Source organism: Camelus bactrianus, chromosome 9, assembly GCF_048773025.1.
Source record: "Camelus bactrianus isolate YW-2024 breed Bactrian camel chromosome 9, ASM4877302v1, whole genome shotgun sequence".
In the NCBI taxonomy this organism is placed as follows: Eukaryota; Metazoa; Chordata; class Mammalia; order Artiodactyla; family Camelidae; genus Camelus; species Camelus bactrianus.
The window spans coordinates 60,943,772-60,959,598 of NC_133547.1; the positions used below are offsets into that span (position 1 = coordinate 60,943,772).

Genomic DNA, 15,827 nt, shown 5'->3' on the forward strand with positions numbered 1-15,827 from the left:
GGTGTAACCTAAATGGAAATGTCAAGATATTGTAAAATTAGTACAAATCAAAAAAGGATCATAGGATCATCACAGAAAATTATTATCTCTGAAAGCACTTTTTTTGTGTGCTATAAATCATTTATTCACTTAATTTTTCCCCTTTTTGTGGTAAAATATTGTAACAAATTTGCCCTTTTAACCCTTTTTAAGTGTACAATCCTTGCATTAAGTACATTCACAATGTTGTGCTGAAAGCACCCATTCTAATGGTAAGAGTAGAGGGGAAAAAAAATTTTAGTCTTAGCGCTCAAAATTTTTTTGAAACACTGTGGTGAAACAAGGTTCCACAAGTTGACTTGCAGAAGGCCCTCTCAGAACTTTTAACATACTAACATGTGTTGTCAATCTACAGAAAGAAATAATACACCATATTTTTACAATAAAATTTATTATAAAACACAAAATAAGAAAGTTTCTACATCTCCCAATTCCAAAGAACACAGTTCAGGAAAAGCTTAACCAACTTAACTATCTGGTCTCATAAATGAATAAATGAGGTCCAAAGTAGCAGTAGAAAGGGTACAAAAGGACAAGGGATTTTTTTAATCCTCAATAACAACTCCAATCTTGTATCTTGTATGGAGGTTGCTGGAATCCAGCTCAGATTAGAGTTGCTAATGCCATAATATAACTTCACCTTTCTAGAAACATAGGGAAGAAAGTTTAAGGGGGCACAAGAGAAATCTTGGTTTGAATTACCAGTAGTTGCTTACTGACCAAAAGTTGAGAGCCACTGGGGCTGGCAGCCATGCTCCAAATAGGTCCTCCAAAGGCATCCATAGCATACTTGATGTTTAATGCCTGCAAATCATATTCAATAATCTCTCCGTTGAGTCCAGCACTAAACAGTCGCTGACCTTTTGCCCAGCACAGAGCTTCTGTAGCCCGAGACTCATGACCTGAAAAAAACTACAGAAACATCATAACTTCTCAACCCACCATGAATTCATCAGCTACTAGCGCTGAGCACTTACAGGCAATCGGGTGAAAATCAAAATACCTCCCGAGACATAATTAGTGTGAGTTTTGACACCATCTGAAGATCACGTCTACTGACATTTTCACTTTTTTCAGGCTCACATTTTAGTTATTTATACAGTTGGTTTTGTGTCTTTTACTAGAACTTGTTCTGCAAAACCTTTTAGAGATTAAAGTCTGTATTCAGTTGTATCTGATGTATCTTATTTTAAAGAAATCACTGCAGCTATCTAAATTGGGTGATGACTTCAAAGGTGCAGACGTATGTCAAAAGCAATATGTATACTTTGAATACATGTTGCTTATTGTGTGTCAATTTTACCTACGAAAGGCTGTTTAAAAATTTAAAGTAAGTGATAAGTTGGCAGTTTGAAATTTGCAGATAATAACTACTATATATAAACAGATAAACAAGTTTACACTGTATAGCACAGGGAACTATATTCAGTATCTTGTAGTAACTCATAATGAAAAAGAATATGAAAATGAACATATGTATGTATATGTACAACTGAAACCTTAAGTTGCACACCAGAAATTGACACAAGATTGTAAACTGACTATACTTCAATTTAAAAAAAATTAAACTAACGCAGCTCACTCCAGTTTTCCATTCAAGTTTCAGATTTCTATGTGCTTTTTTAGCACTCAAAAAGTATTCAGACACAAGATTACACTGTATAGCACAGGGAAATATACACAAAATGTTATGATAACTCACAGAGAAAAAAATGTGACAATGAGTGTGTATATGTCCATGAATGACAAAAATTGTGCTGAACACTGGAATTTGACACAACATTGTAAAATGATTATAAATCAATAAAAAATGTTTAAAAAATAAAATAAAATAAAATATTAGGACTTGTCAAAAAAAAAGTATTCATATTATCAAGGTATTTAACTCTTATAACTGCCTGACACAAAAGGGAATGAGCAGGTAAAATTTCTATCTGAACTTGAAAAGGCAAAGTACTCGTGGGTTAAGTGGCTTGCCCAAAGTGCCAAAGTCAATGACATGAAGAGAATGTAGGTCTCCTTACTCCTGGTCCATACTCTTCACTCTCACAGATACAATTTTTTCTTGTTCTAAGAGTGATTACCAGAGTTAAGCAATCTTCAATAGCAAGGAAGGGAATATGGAAAAAGCAGAAGACTAGATCAAATTAATTAACAGTTGAAGAAAAAAGGGAAACAGATGAGAAGAAAATAAGAGGTACCAGGTAAGGATTGGAAATATTAAATCAGGAGTGTCTTTGTACCAGGCATTTGTTAAATGTTGGGAATACAGTCATGAATATCACTGACAAGGTCCCTGTTCTCATAAAATTTGAAGTTCAGCAGGGAAAAAAACATTAAACAAGTATATGTGAACTATTATATAATTACAACGATCATAGACAAGAAAAACCACAGGATGCAACAAGAATGAACCACAGCACGTTTTTCATACTACAGAATGTGACCTATTTGTGGTGACCAGAAATTTCTTAACTCCTACTAGTTCTTCAGGAGTCAGTTCAGTAAGTTACCGCTTTCCAGGATTCCTAAACCCACCTCATCAGAGTAAGGCACCTCTCCACTAAGATCCTATGCCTGTGCTTAGGTTTATCATAAAATTTATCACAGTGCCTGGAAACTGTACACTCATCTTTCCCACAGATGGACTTTGAGCTCCTTGAAGGTAGGGCCTCTAATACTTGTCTTAATGCCTAACACCTGCCGATCATTCATTTAGAAACATTTACAGAGTGCCTCAAGTCCAAGTACTAAGATGCTAGGTACTGAATTCATTCATTTCTCCTTCCATTCATTTATATCAAGGTGCCTAAGATACATAAGGCACTCAATAAATGTGAACTGAATTATTTTGTTACACCTGAAATCAGTAATCAGTACCTTTGAAAAATATGCTATGCGGTAGCACTAGGACTCATATGTACTTTTGACCTAAACATCCAAGATACTTAATAAACTTGCCCATTTTTATACTAAAAGAAAAAGAAAAAAGAAAAACATGCAGCTGTAACAGCCCTTTGCATACACCCAAATGGTATTTTACCTAACTTAAGTCTTCTTCACTCCCAAATATAGGTATAAGAGTCTACCTTCCCTCATACGGATGAACTTAGGAATCCACCTTCCTGAAATCAAGTCACCAAAAAGTTTGATATTAAAACATCTCATCACTTTTTCTGAATTATCAATGAAATTGGTACTGACACCCACAACAGGAAATGCCACTTTACCAAAGTTAGAATGGTGCCGAGACTGCTGATGTGACAATTTCCTTTCTTGTTGTGCCCAATAGATATAGCAAACATCAGTTTCCAAACGACAGTGAGCACCACAATTCCTAGGTAGGATCTTTCTAAGCAACATTATACAGATCAAAACTCTAAGCTCATCAATCATATGAGAGACTGCATATTCGATACAGAAGTTATGTGGTTCTAAACAGCTCCTGAGAGAGTAGGGTCACTTTCTTTTAACTCTTTGAATACAAAAGACATAGCAAGATTTTATAGAATCAAACTTAAGAAGAAAATTAACATCAAAAACACAAGAGCAGGCTCCCAGATGACTTACTTTCTCCTGAAAGTAGTTTGCTGACAAATTATAAATTTCCACAGTGCCGTCTGTCCGTGAAACAGCCAATCTGTTTGACTGGTCATTGTAAGCCACACAGCGGATCCCCGATGGAACATAATTAAAGAAACGTACTCGATGGACCTTAAATTCACCCATTCCTGGGCTGGGGGGAAGAACAGTTGTTAAACGTTAACAGCAGCATGTCACCCCTACTGTTTCCTATTACCACTGTTTGAGTGAAAGACTCCAACTATACCTCACTGGGATTCATTTCTAAATATCCAACTAACGATGCTTTCATGTCGCAAACAAGAATCAATCTCAAAATCTCCAGAAGCTCAGGACTCTTCAGAAAAAAATTAAAAGATGAACACAGAGAACATCACCCAGACTCCTGGCAATCCTGACAACTGCCTGAAGGAAGTGGTCCCGGAGAGAGCTGTGAGAATCTAATACTTGGTCTTAGAGCAAAAGAGTGAACATAACCTCATTCTTCCTCTAACTGGGAGTGCACACTTTACTGGAGCCACGTGAAGAAGACAAGCTGTATTCGAGGCAGAACTAAGGTCCTCTTTTCTACTCCGTGTGTGAGGTTTTCTGGGGTTAGGGCGGTGAAGCGAAGGATAAACACCACCATCGCTCTTAAAAAGCAAGAAATGCTGAAAGCCTAAATGAGTGCCTCAAAGTCCGGTGCGCAGAACTCATGTATCAAAATCGCCTCGAAAAACAGTTTTTAAAAATGCAGGATTTCGGGTCCTATCCCATAGCTCCAGAATGCCAATCTTTTGGGTCCAGAACACTAGGAATTTGCATTTTAACAAACATTTCTATCTCTACTGCATACTAGGTTTGCAAATCCACTACGGTAGTGACGGTGGGGCTGATGAGGCAGTAAGAATCAAGAGCTCCTCAAGGGGAGGAAGCGACAGGACTGTCCGGCACCTGTCAACTACCCCCCCTTCCCCGGCCGCCAACATACACTTTCGGGTCTGGTTCGCCCCCTACTCGTCTCCCTTTCAAGGTTAGGAACCCGTCGGCAAAGCTAGCGCGTTCGGCCCGGCCGGGCTAAGAGGGCGTCTGAGGCGCGTTCGAGGGCTCTGCCGCCCCTTCCCTCTCCGGGGATCTCCGGAGTAGCCCTTCCCGGCCTCGGCACAAGGGAATCGGCGAGCTCCGAGGGACGTCGACTTAGAGTAGCCCGCACTCGTTCGAGCTTCCCCTCACCATCTCCTCCCACACCTCTTCCCCTACTCACCCGCGGATGGGTTCGCCACTCTCCACACTTGCCTCTCCGCCCCGGCCCCACGTGCGCGCGCGCTCGCGTGCTCTGCCCCGGAAGTACTCGCGGCGCAAAGCCGGAAGTGCGCAGGCAGTGCTCGCGGCGGCGGCGACGGCGGCGGGAGGTTCGGTTGTCGCCCGTTGGCCGCGCGGCGCCGCGCTCGGCGGCCGCCATTGCAGGTCAGGCCGCGGGCAGGGAGCGCGGGAGGCCGCGGGGAACGAGGGCCGAGCCGGGGATGGGGGCGAGGGTGCGAGAGAGCGGGAAGGTAGGGAGCTGGGGCGCGGGCGAGGCGCGCGGCTCGAGAAGAATGGCGAGCCGAGGGGCGGGGAGCGGCGGGCGGGGGAGGGGCGACCAAGAATGGGGAGGTAAGCGGGGAGGGCCGCGCAGAGGTGGGGGCGACCCGAGGGGCCCCCGGGGTAGGAGGGCCGGGAATTGTGGGGGAAGGAAGCAGTGTGGAGACGAAAGGCGGAGGGAAGGAAGGGAGCGAGCAAGGCGGAGCGGGAGAAGGGCGGAAAGAGTGGCCGAGCGCGGGCGGAGGACGGAGAAGGGGGCGGCGCGGGCCGGAACCTCGAGGTATGTGCGGAAAGGGGCTCTTCCCTGGGTGGGGAGGGAGCTCAGCACGCGATGCTTGCGGGAGCCGGGTAGAACTGGAACCCAGGAAGTAGCGGGAATATCAGAAAGGGGACTTACTAGGGGGTAGGACTGAGATTCCTTCGAGGGGACATTTTAGATCGTGGGGGAGAGGCTGCTGGGAGCGGTAGTTGGGAGGATGGTTGGAAGGAAGAGACAGTCTGGAGAGTGATCCAGGTTTTTTTGTGGGAGGAGTGAGAGACGAGAGGAGATTGGGGTGGGGTAGGGCACTGGAGGAGCGAAGTACTTAAGAATGGGGGGGGACGGAACGATTTGGAAAATGAGGGTGGTAGGGGAATAACGTTTAAAAAGTAATTTTGGGGAGGAGGGTGAACGGTTTGAAAAGACTATTCAAAGGGGTGGCGGAGGAAGGCAGTTTAAAGAAAGTTTCCTTGGAAGGTAGGAGAAAGGTTAAACAGTTTGGTAAGAGGTCCTAGAGAAAGTCTGGGGGTAATTTGGAGGGGTTTGGGGAAGACGGGGGTAGCGGATTGAGATGTCCCAGAAAGTGGGCGGGGCTAGAAATAGGAAGTGTTTCTAGCTCAAATTGGAGGGATGAGAGGGGGCCGGGGAGAGGGTGAAGAAGATGGGGGTCGGGGGAGGAGAATCCAGTATAGAGGGAGACTAAAGCAGAGCTGTAAAGAAAGGGGCTTTGGAGAAGACTGGAGAAGATGAGGCAGGGTAGGTGGGGCTGCAGAGTAGCAGAAGATGGAGAAAACTGAAGTAACTCAAATCGACTGAAGCCATCAAAATTTTCCACCCATTGTCTACAAATACCAGTAATTGATTCCCTCCATCATGGGAATCTTAAAATGTGATGGGAAAGTACCACGTGTATACATAGTGTCCACACGTTTTTGAACACATTCTTCACTAATGAAAAGTTTAGAAGCATTCAGTTCCACCTACCCTCCATAGCCCCTTTTTGGAGGACAGCAAGCTTCTCATTTAGAAACTGGATTTTAGCACTTAATAACATTAGCCTGTCAAGAGACAACACCTTCCCTTTGAAATTTAGACTGTCCCCATTAGTCACAAAAACACAATAACACTGCTTAATAAAAGTAATCTCTATTGAGTTGTATATAAAATTTCCTGAATTGTTCTTTTGACAGAAAAGCACACAGAAATAGTCATCATGCTTAGCGGAAAAAAAACCCTTCCTGAATTTAATCCCTGAAGCAGTTTGGTGAAACCTGACTGCCGTATTTGAATTGTTCTCCCATTGTGTAAATTTGATTTTATTCTGATAACCTGCTGCTTTTATAGGATGTTTTAGTCCACTATAAACATTAAAATAATAATTACACAGGGTAGCATGAAGACATTCTACTGGACGTGCACTAAGAAAATGCCATTTTCCTCCAGGTAATCAGTAGTTTGACCCTTAAAGGCTTACCATGTGTTAGGCACTGTGCTGAGGATTTTACATTCATAACTTCATTTAATGCTCACAACAGCCCTTTGAAATGGGTTCTTTTTTATGCCAAATTTTTGGTGGAGAACCAAACAAGAGATTAAATTACCCCATGTCATACACAGGCTAGGTAAGTGGCAGAATCACAGAATCCAGGTCACTGTATCCCTAAACACAATAGTCCCTGGGACCAAATAAGAGCTTGATAAATGCTAATTGTTGGGCCAGCAATTTGCACATATTTTATATCATGTATTTAATTTTTTATCTAAAAATAATGACTTTTCTAGAATTAAGAATTGTAATTTTACAGTTACAGTTTTACAGCTACTTTAATTTTAAAGCCTTTATTCCCTTTCTATAAAAAAAAAAAGATGTAAGGGTCTAATGAATTAGCACTAATAAAATTTAATTACTTGTAGTTAGGGTAAATAAACCATTGAGTCAAAGCCCCTTGTTTCAGTAAAAGTTCTATGTTGCATTTAATGAGATACATATCACGCTTTCCTCTGCTACATTTTATTTAGGAGGCAGTTAACATGAGGCTCATTGCTCACTCATGCTGTTCTCAGTAAGACATTAGGAATCTTAACAGTTTAAGAATTCAGAAACCAATGGGCAAGAAATTTCATAGATGAGATGAATCAGTGACAAGACTGTCCACTGTTCTTTTGGCCTTCTTGCCTTACACTAAGGTCCCACAGGTTTAGAGTATAGTTGTCGGTCTTGAAGGTGACCTTCAGTAGATCTCTAGAGATTTCAGAAATCTAAATCTCATCTGGATATGATAAAAAGCAGCCTTATTTGTTTTTAACTGCCTGTCCCACAGATGTCAGCTACTTTGGTGGCAAATGATAAGATCTTTCTCATAGGTGGTTTATTTGCCATTTTGTGAGAGGTGCAGTGAGAAAGGCTGATGTTTGTAAAGCACATTCACGTACAGATATACTGTGTGAGAGGACTGCAAGAGAGGCTGTATTGTGGAGGACTTGGTTTTCACATTCCAGCTTACTAGTTGTGTGACCAGTTAGCCATTAGCTTCTGTAAGCCTGTTTTCTCACTGTAAAATGGGAGTGATAGTGCATTTTGTTTTCAGGATGAAAAGAGAGAATCCAGATAAATATTCAGAAAGGTTTAGCTATGTGAGAAATGAAGCTCTTTGTGTTATAAAGATAATGCTCTGCCTGGACTTTTCTTCCTAATAAGAAATTGTGGTGGTACTTTGATTTTTCAGGTTTTTAATCATTTTAATAGTACCTTCAAAATGACAGTTAACTACAGTGTATCCCACATGGTCTGATTTCATTCAAACCTTTTGGGTTTGGATTAGGGCTCCCATTGTAGGTCTGTGTTCTGAGAATGTGGGTTCCTTTGCTGCTCTTTGGTTTGTTCAGAGGTCTTGAAGTCATCTGGGCCACTGTCTTGAGAAACAATAGTCTCTTGATTTTACTCAGGACCTCCAAACTAACTCAGTTCTTAAGACTAGGGGTGATCTCGGGCAACCTCAGATAAGTAACTTTTCTAGAAATCTTGAAGCTCCCCAAAAGACACTTTTAAGGGAAAAAAATGGGAGTTAAAAGTTACAGAGTACTTTTGAAAAAAATTTTCCTTTACATAGCTGAAGTCATTTGACTTAAGTTAGGAATATAGAACTTTCGTATTTAGTGTATTTAGCTATGTTAAGGCCCAGAAAAGTTGAGTAGAAAAAAATTTCTCCCTTTTATAAGGTGGGGGAAGGTAGGGAGTCAAAATAATTAATTGCAGGACAAAGGGGTTTGTTTTTTCCCATACCTTCCACTTCTCCAAGTCCATACTGTAGTTTGTGGCCTGCAAGACTCTGCTGTGAAATATATTGAATTTAAACATCTTTTTGAAAACTTAAACTTTTTGACATCCCAAAGTTCTTCCTGGCTCTACAGTTACATTGTCAACTTGGAATTATTATTCTTAACTGAAGACTGGTTTGTTTAGTTGAGACTAAACTAAAGGCTCTAGAGAGAGAAGTGCTGGGCAGTCTCTTCCACTTCTTTTAGTTTCATAATTTGACACGGTGTATTAATCACACTGCCTTCAAATGTTGCTCTTGATAAAGCTGCAGTTTCTACACAAGCAATGCCTTAGACCAAACATTTAGAAATTGCCCTAGTTGTCTGTAAATCTTGTTGGAATGAGTTGAGACTGAAGACTTAGAAATCTTCTTTATACAGAAAATTTTCATTATAATGTTACTTGTTATTACTAATAGGATTTGACTTGGATTATACGTCTTCACCTTTTTGTTTTCCTAATTTTCTGCCTACTCGGAAAGGCTGCATATTCTCATATCCTTTTTAGTCATCTCCACACTGAGTGAAATACATACTCCCTGTCACCTCCATCAGGTGTGTTATCAGCGCAGTACCTGGGTATACCTACCTACTCTTGAGAACAGTTGCCTAGAGTTAGTTGTATTCTCAAAGAGCAACAAAAAGAATAATAGAATTCAGGGTGATAGGGTATTTTAAAGTACTAAAGTAGATTTTAAATTCGCCAAAGGGATGCCTTCCCCTGCGTTACTTACAAACTCGGAAAACACACCCTTGTATACATAAATATAGCCAGGTTAGTCCACATGTTCCTATGAGCTAGACTCATAAGCTGCCTGTGAACTTCACTTGTATTCATATCTCCAGTGTCCCACTAGGTATACCAGAAGTTTTTACTGATCTGACTGCAGAGAGCAGCAGAATGGCAAGGGTGTAGGCCACAGAGTTCTTATTCTCAGGAGAATTGCTAGATGTCTGCCAGTATGAATAGGTGTACTCAGGCAGGGCCTCCTACTTACGTGGGTGGAGTTGTGTGTGCTCATAGAAGCACCAGGGATGAGTATGCAGGTGCAGCTACTCTACCAGGCATCTGTTTTACTTTGGCCACTGTTTTGAATTCCTGTTCTGACAGGAGACTGTCCAGGAAATGAGGAATGCACTGAAAATATTTTCTGCCTCCCCTTTTCCTAAACAGTCTGCACATGCCTATCTCAAACATGGGGTCATAGGCCTTAAAGATTAATCTTTTTCCCTGCCATGGGCTTCCTAGAACAATGTTGTGAATCTCTGAATATTGGTTCTCTGAAACCACCTGTATTTTACTATAATTTATATCCATCAAGGAAAAGATACTGTATCATCAGTCATCAAAAGCTTATTTACAACAACTCTTTCTCAATCTATGTGCATTTATTAACCTTTAGAAGCTTCACAACTTCAGTTGAAATGCTGACTTACTTATCTCATCCTTTAAAAAAATTAGCTATATGCCAGTCTTTAAAGCATTTTTCACATATGTTGTATTTGGTCTTCACAATAATTTTAATGAGTCAAACAATCCAGGTTGTAGCCCCACAGTCATTAAGTGATTTGTGTATGATGACACGTACAGGCTGGAACCCAATTTTAGGTCTTCTGATTTTAAATTGTTAATCATTCTCCGTCAGTAAGCCTTAGAATTTTTAAAGTACTTTTTGGTGGTTCTATTGATGGTAGAGGTGTGGCCTTATCTGTCAGAAGACCTCTGCACCTCCCAAGCCAGTATATTACCTGTTAAGTGGTACCACAACTGGTACTGCTTCAGAAGGTCTGGCTTATTGGAAGATGCCTTGCTTCACTCCTGCTGAATGCATGTATGCAGTGCCTGCCTGATGCCTTTTTGTTTTCACTTAGTTTTCTCCTTTGCGAAGGTGTTGATTGTGAGTGTAGATAAAGTCAGATGGCCTAGGTGCTTATGCTAGCTCTACCACTACCAGCTGTGTGTGTACCACATTGAAGCAAGTATATCCCTCTGTAACTTCATCTGCAAGATTCAGATAAGTACCAGTCTCACAGTGGTTGAATTAAGATACCACCCATATATATGCACAGCATCTGATTCACAGTAAAAATTTAATAAATATTAGCTGCTGTTTAAATTTGAATTTGAAGTCCAGTAAATTGACCAACCTTATGTTTCCAAAGCGTGTGTGGAGCTCAAGAGTATAGGTTCTGCCATCTTAGAGGGGTCTGGCAGTATGCTTTTCCCTGGGGATCCAAAACCAAGATGAACATACTAGTCAGGAAACCTATTTAATCAGGTGTTTGCTAATCCTGAGCACAATTACACCTATTAACTTGCTGTACTCCTGGTGGTAAACACTGGTTCCACTAAGGTCTATCTATTCATTGGAAAGACTTGTGTAGAAACTATAATAGTTTAGATCTCGCCCGATTCCCTCAGTCACTGGGATAGTCTTCCCTTCTCAGGAAGACAAATACAAGAGAAGCCAGCAGTTTTAGGCAAAAATGTTACATTTTAACTCATCCTTGTAGAATACCACAAACTTGCCACCAGGTGGTGCCATTGTATAAAATTAAAGATTAAGTATGGTTTTCTAGTGTCCAAATGAAGAAAGCTGGGCGAGGTGTTTGATGAGAATAAATCAGCTTACTATTTACTGAAGTTGTCTGAAGGACTTTTTCAGTTCTCTTGGCTTTTAGTTAAAGGAGATTCTTTGAACCTTGAAATATAAGATAACCAAAGTTGTAGACACCACGTTTACATAATCAGTGAAGGAAAAACTAAAATCTAAAAGAATTTTTTAGCTTTTTACAGGTATGCAGATTGGAAAATAAAATATCCTTGAGAAAGACAAGTTAGAATAGTGGCTGAGTGTGGGATCTGCAGTATATGTCTTGAGTGTCTTGGCTTCAAATCCTGGCCAGTAGCTATGTGACTTTGAACACAACTGTGATACCTATTAAGTTTTCACACAGTAGTTGACCCTTGGTGATCTGAAGCAATTTTATATGTACAGTATCAGTTTTTAAAATTTACATGTTACAGAGTTGTTAAGAGAATGAAATTTTAAAATGTGTATAAAGCACTTAGAATAAGTACCTAGCACATAGTGACAAACATTAGCTATTATTATTCTAAAAAACTTTTTTTCTCTACAGCTTATTTTCAGTTGCTTTTTAAAGACGGAAAGCTCATGGTGCAAATTGTTATTTGCAGGTGAGTACATACTGAGACTTTTTTATTTAGCTTGAATGATTAGGGCTATATAGGTTTGACATTTCACTGGAAGAATTGGGGTCCCCAGGTGCTTCTCGCACAAATCCTTACATCTCAGTTTCTAGTTCAGTGCATAGCACTGCCCAATTTCCAAAAAACTCGTGTCAACAAAGAGTTCCTTTGGACCTTGAATGGTGGTGTAGGACACTATTATTCATCCTTCACCCCTCAAAAATATTGTAACCGCCAGCCCTTTGCTTGCAGTGCTGGGGCTGGAGGCCTGGCAGAATGGGTGCTGATGGAGCTACAGGGGGAGATCGAGGCTCGCTACAGCACTGGATTAGCTGGAAACCTCCTGGGAGACCTACATTACACCACTGAGGTGAGGGGACTTTTCTTTCCCTGCCTAATGCCTCAGGAAAGCAAGCTACACCAAGGTGGTGCTCCCAGGACCCAGAGAGGACTGCCCTCAGGTTTGTTATTCAAGGTCTAGCTAATCTGCTAAGCTGTCTGCTTGTTCTCCCCCCACCTTCACAGTAGCAAGGAAATTTAGCTTTGGGGAATCTTTTGGAAAGGTCACAATTCTAAACAGTAGAAATTCTCTTACCTGGGGCTAGAAAGAGTAAAAAAGGTATGAGGGTGGGTTGTCCATTGTGGCTTCTTAACAGTGGTAGAGCCAGACCAGGGAGTGGAGGTGCCAGCATTGCCTGCCAAGAGCATCTCTAGAAGGCACCGGAATGTTATGACCTTGTGCTGAGTCTCAGGCATCTCATTCTTATTCTGCCAAAGGGAATCCCTGTGCTGATCGTGGGGCATCATATCCTGTATGGGAAAATCATCCACCTGGAGAAACCTTTTGCCGTCCTTGTGAAACACACTCCGGGGGAGCCAGATTGTGATGAGTTTGGCTGCGAGAGCGGCACCCAGTACCTGGTGAGAGCACTCATCAAAAACAAGATCCTTTTCAAAACTCGCCCTAAGCCCATTATCACCAACGTCCCCAAGAAAGTATGAAAGAACCCCGGATTTTCCCTAGAGAGCGGCCAACTCCTTGGACTCGTGCTCCACTGCCACCTCGAGGACGGCTCGACAGTTCCCTGGGACCACAGGGGGGTCCTGTTTTAAACACAGGCCACCCACTGGGCATGAACTCGGATCCCTTCCTTATGGCAACCAGTTCTCTTGGTGGAAATTTGGCCCCATTTCCAAGGAACCCATCTCCTTTTCCAGCTTCATCAGGCTCATTGGCTTCAAATCCAGCACCTTTCCCTGCTGGTGCTCGTGACCCAGGCATGGCTTTTCCAAGGGGGATGAATCCCACTGGCACAGGTGCAGTTTCTTTCCCAAGGCCAGGTGGCCTCTTGGGCCCAGGCCCAGGGCCAACTCTGAACGCTAGAGCAGGGTCTCTTCCAGGCCCAGGGCCTCTGTCTAATCCAAGGTTAGGGGGTCTCCCAGGGCCAAGTCCTATGTCCAACGCAAGGGCAGGTGGTCTTCTGGGAACAGGTCCTGACTCCAGAAGTGGCGGCCCCATGGGCCCTGGATCTGGACCCAACCTGAGAGCCAGTGTCCTGTTGACTCCTGGGAATGGTCCTCCCAATCCTAGGCCTGTTGGTTTGGGCCCCACATCAGGTCCCAGTCTGAGATCTGGCTTTGTAGGTACAAACCCCGCCCCTAGGTCAGGTATGTTTCCAGGACCCAGCCTTGGACCCAACCCAAGAGCAAGTGGCTTGGGCCCAGGCGTTGGGCCTAACCCAAGGGCAGGTGGCCCAGGCCCAGGCCCAGGCCCAGGCGCTAATCTGGACACTAGACCAAGTGGTCTCTTGGGCACAGGATCTGGTCTTAACTTAAGAATGGCTGGACCTCAAGGCCTAGATCTTGCCCCCATTCTAAGAGCAGCAGGTCTTTTAGGAGCAAATTCAGCTTCTTTCTCACAGACTTCTGGAAACATGGGCACAAGCCCATCTTCCATGGCCAGAATACCTGGCCCCATAGGCCCAAACTCGGGTCCTGGCTCTCGGGGAATTGGCCTTCCAGGGCCAAATCCATCTCCCATGTCAAGGGCTCCTGGCCCCATAGGCCCTAATTCAGCTCATTTTTCAAGGCCACCTGGTCCCATGGGAGTTAATGCTAATCCCTTTCCAAGGGGGACAGGTTCAGGGGGATTGAACCCAGCTGCCTTCTCTCAGTCTTCTAACACATTGGCTTCAAACCCAACTAACTTCCAGAGGTCTGCTGGTCTCCAGGGCTCAAGTCCAGCAATTTTCCCAAGAGCCTCTGGGCCACTAGGCCCCAACCCAGCTAATTTACCAAGGGCCACTGGTTTACAGGGCCCAAGTCCAGCTACCTTCCCAAGGTCTACTGGCCCATTAGGCCCTGGTCAGGTTACTTTCCCCAGGTCAGCTCCTGGGCCCCTAGGCTCTTCTCCAGCTGGCCCTGTGGGTATCAACCCAGCTCCTTTTCCAAGGCCAACTGGGACCCTGGGTCTAAACCCAGCTTCCTTTCCCAGGATGAATGGCCCTGTAAGCAAGACTTTGGTCCCGTTTCCTAGAGTGGGGAGCCTCCCTGGCACAAACCCAGCTGCTTTCCCCAGACCAGGTGGTCCAATGGCTGCAATGTACCCAAATGGAATGTTACCCCCTTAAACACCATTTTCTCTCCAGGACCACCTGGTTTCCAGGCACCGTGGTTCTGAGCAGGGGCTATGCTTTAGGTAAAAGGGTAGATACGGAGCTACAGTCTGAAGTACGTAGCTGGGGCTCAAGTTCAAATGAGCCTTTTTTTCCCTCTGCTTCTTTCTTGACTGAAGGTGAAATGTTTATCTGTGGGACATGGACTTTGGCAGATAGAAACGATCCTGCCTTGAGAGAAAATCTCCAGCCTTCCAGAAGCCTGCTGTGCTTTTGTCCCACAGCTTTCTGCCCCTTGTTTCTTACTAGTTTCTTGAATTGTTCTTGTGGACTTTTCCTCAGGGATACATTGGCCTGCAGGTCCCAATTCATAAGTAGTTTCCTGCTTACCACTGGAGAATCAGCTCACTGCTCTCTAAAACGTTGTGTTGGTAAATGGACCATGCTTCCGCAGCACTGACCTGGTCGTCCTCTACTGCCATACCTTCCCCTGGGGGCTTGAACACAGAACAGGGAGGTGGGTAACCATGTCAAAGACCCATCAAATACAATTTTCACTTCACTGGGCCTGCAGCTTCCTTCTCCTGGGACTTAGAGGAGGCCAGAGTCAAGGCTCTACTGCTCATCCAGCTCCCTCTCCACTGGTACTCCCAATCAAAGAACCTCAAAATTCAAACTGATGTGGATGGGAATATGGGAATTGGGGTGGGGGGAGGGGGAATGAAGGGGAGAAATCACTGCTTCGTTCAGCTTGACATCAAAGGACGGTTGGTGTTTTTCCTGCATTGTATCTTTTCTTACTGTTTCTTTAATAAATGGGATGAGAGGGCTGTTGATTTCACTCCCATTTTTATTACCTGTTCCACAGGGGAGGAAGTTTACCCACTGCTTTTCATTGTTTCAGCTTGGCTACAATCCTCCACTACCTGCCAGATAAAATACTTTCACTCAAGGAGGAAGCAAGCTTTGGTTTTTAGCCTTAGCTAGTTAGCTAGGGCTCACTCACTCATCTGCCAGTGATTTCAGTAAAGACCCTGTCCACCTTCTACAATAAAAGTTAAGCCGTCACAGGTGTGCAGTTACCAAGGCAGGCCCCCGGGTTGATGCAGCTGTGATAACTTACCCCGCTTCTGAGTTCCACTGGAATTACCTTGACAAAACTATTTCTATTTCAAGTACCAGTCTTTTGAAACTGGAATAAAGAGCTAGTTTTCATTAAGTACAAAGAGGGAGGAAGTAGCTC

The 15,827-nt window shown here is 43.3% G+C and overlaps 3 protein-coding genes across 3 annotated transcripts in view; 2 read left to right on the plus strand and 1 right to left on the minus strand.

Annotated features, from left to right (window-relative positions):
* The window catches only part of UTP4 (UTP4 small subunit processome component), a 26,067-nt gene extending 21,074 nt beyond the window's left edge, over positions 1-4,993 (minus strand). Inside the window, exons 1-3 of the mRNA XM_010962539.3 lie at positions 4,865-4,993; positions 3,610-3,775; positions 760-951 (exon numbers count right to left, since the gene is read on the minus strand). Coding sequence (XP_010960841.1) covers positions 760-951; positions 3,610-3,768 — 351 coding nt within the window. The 5' untranslated portion in view covers positions 3,769-3,775; positions 4,865-4,993. The remainder of the gene's footprint in view (positions 1-759; positions 952-3,609; positions 3,776-4,864) is intronic.
* Positions 4,990-12,971, plus strand: CHTF8 (chromosome transmission fidelity factor 8). Its single transcript, XM_074370525.1, has 4 exons — positions 4,990-5,067; positions 11,900-11,957; positions 12,222-12,339; positions 12,747-12,971. Exons 2-4 carry the CDS (start codon positions 11,935-11,937, stop codon positions 12,969-12,971), a joined length of 366 nt encoding a protein of 121 aa, XP_074226626.1. The 5' UTR covers positions 4,990-5,067; positions 11,900-11,934.
* On the plus strand, positions 12,968-15,414 carry DERPC (DERPC proline and glycine rich nuclear protein). The gene has a single exon (XM_045522293.1). It carries the CDS (start codon positions 12,968-12,970, stop codon positions 14,597-14,599), a length of 1,632 nt encoding a protein of 543 aa, XP_045378249.1. The 3' UTR covers positions 14,600-15,414.
* The last annotated feature ends 413 nt before the right edge of the window (positions 15,415-15,827 follow it).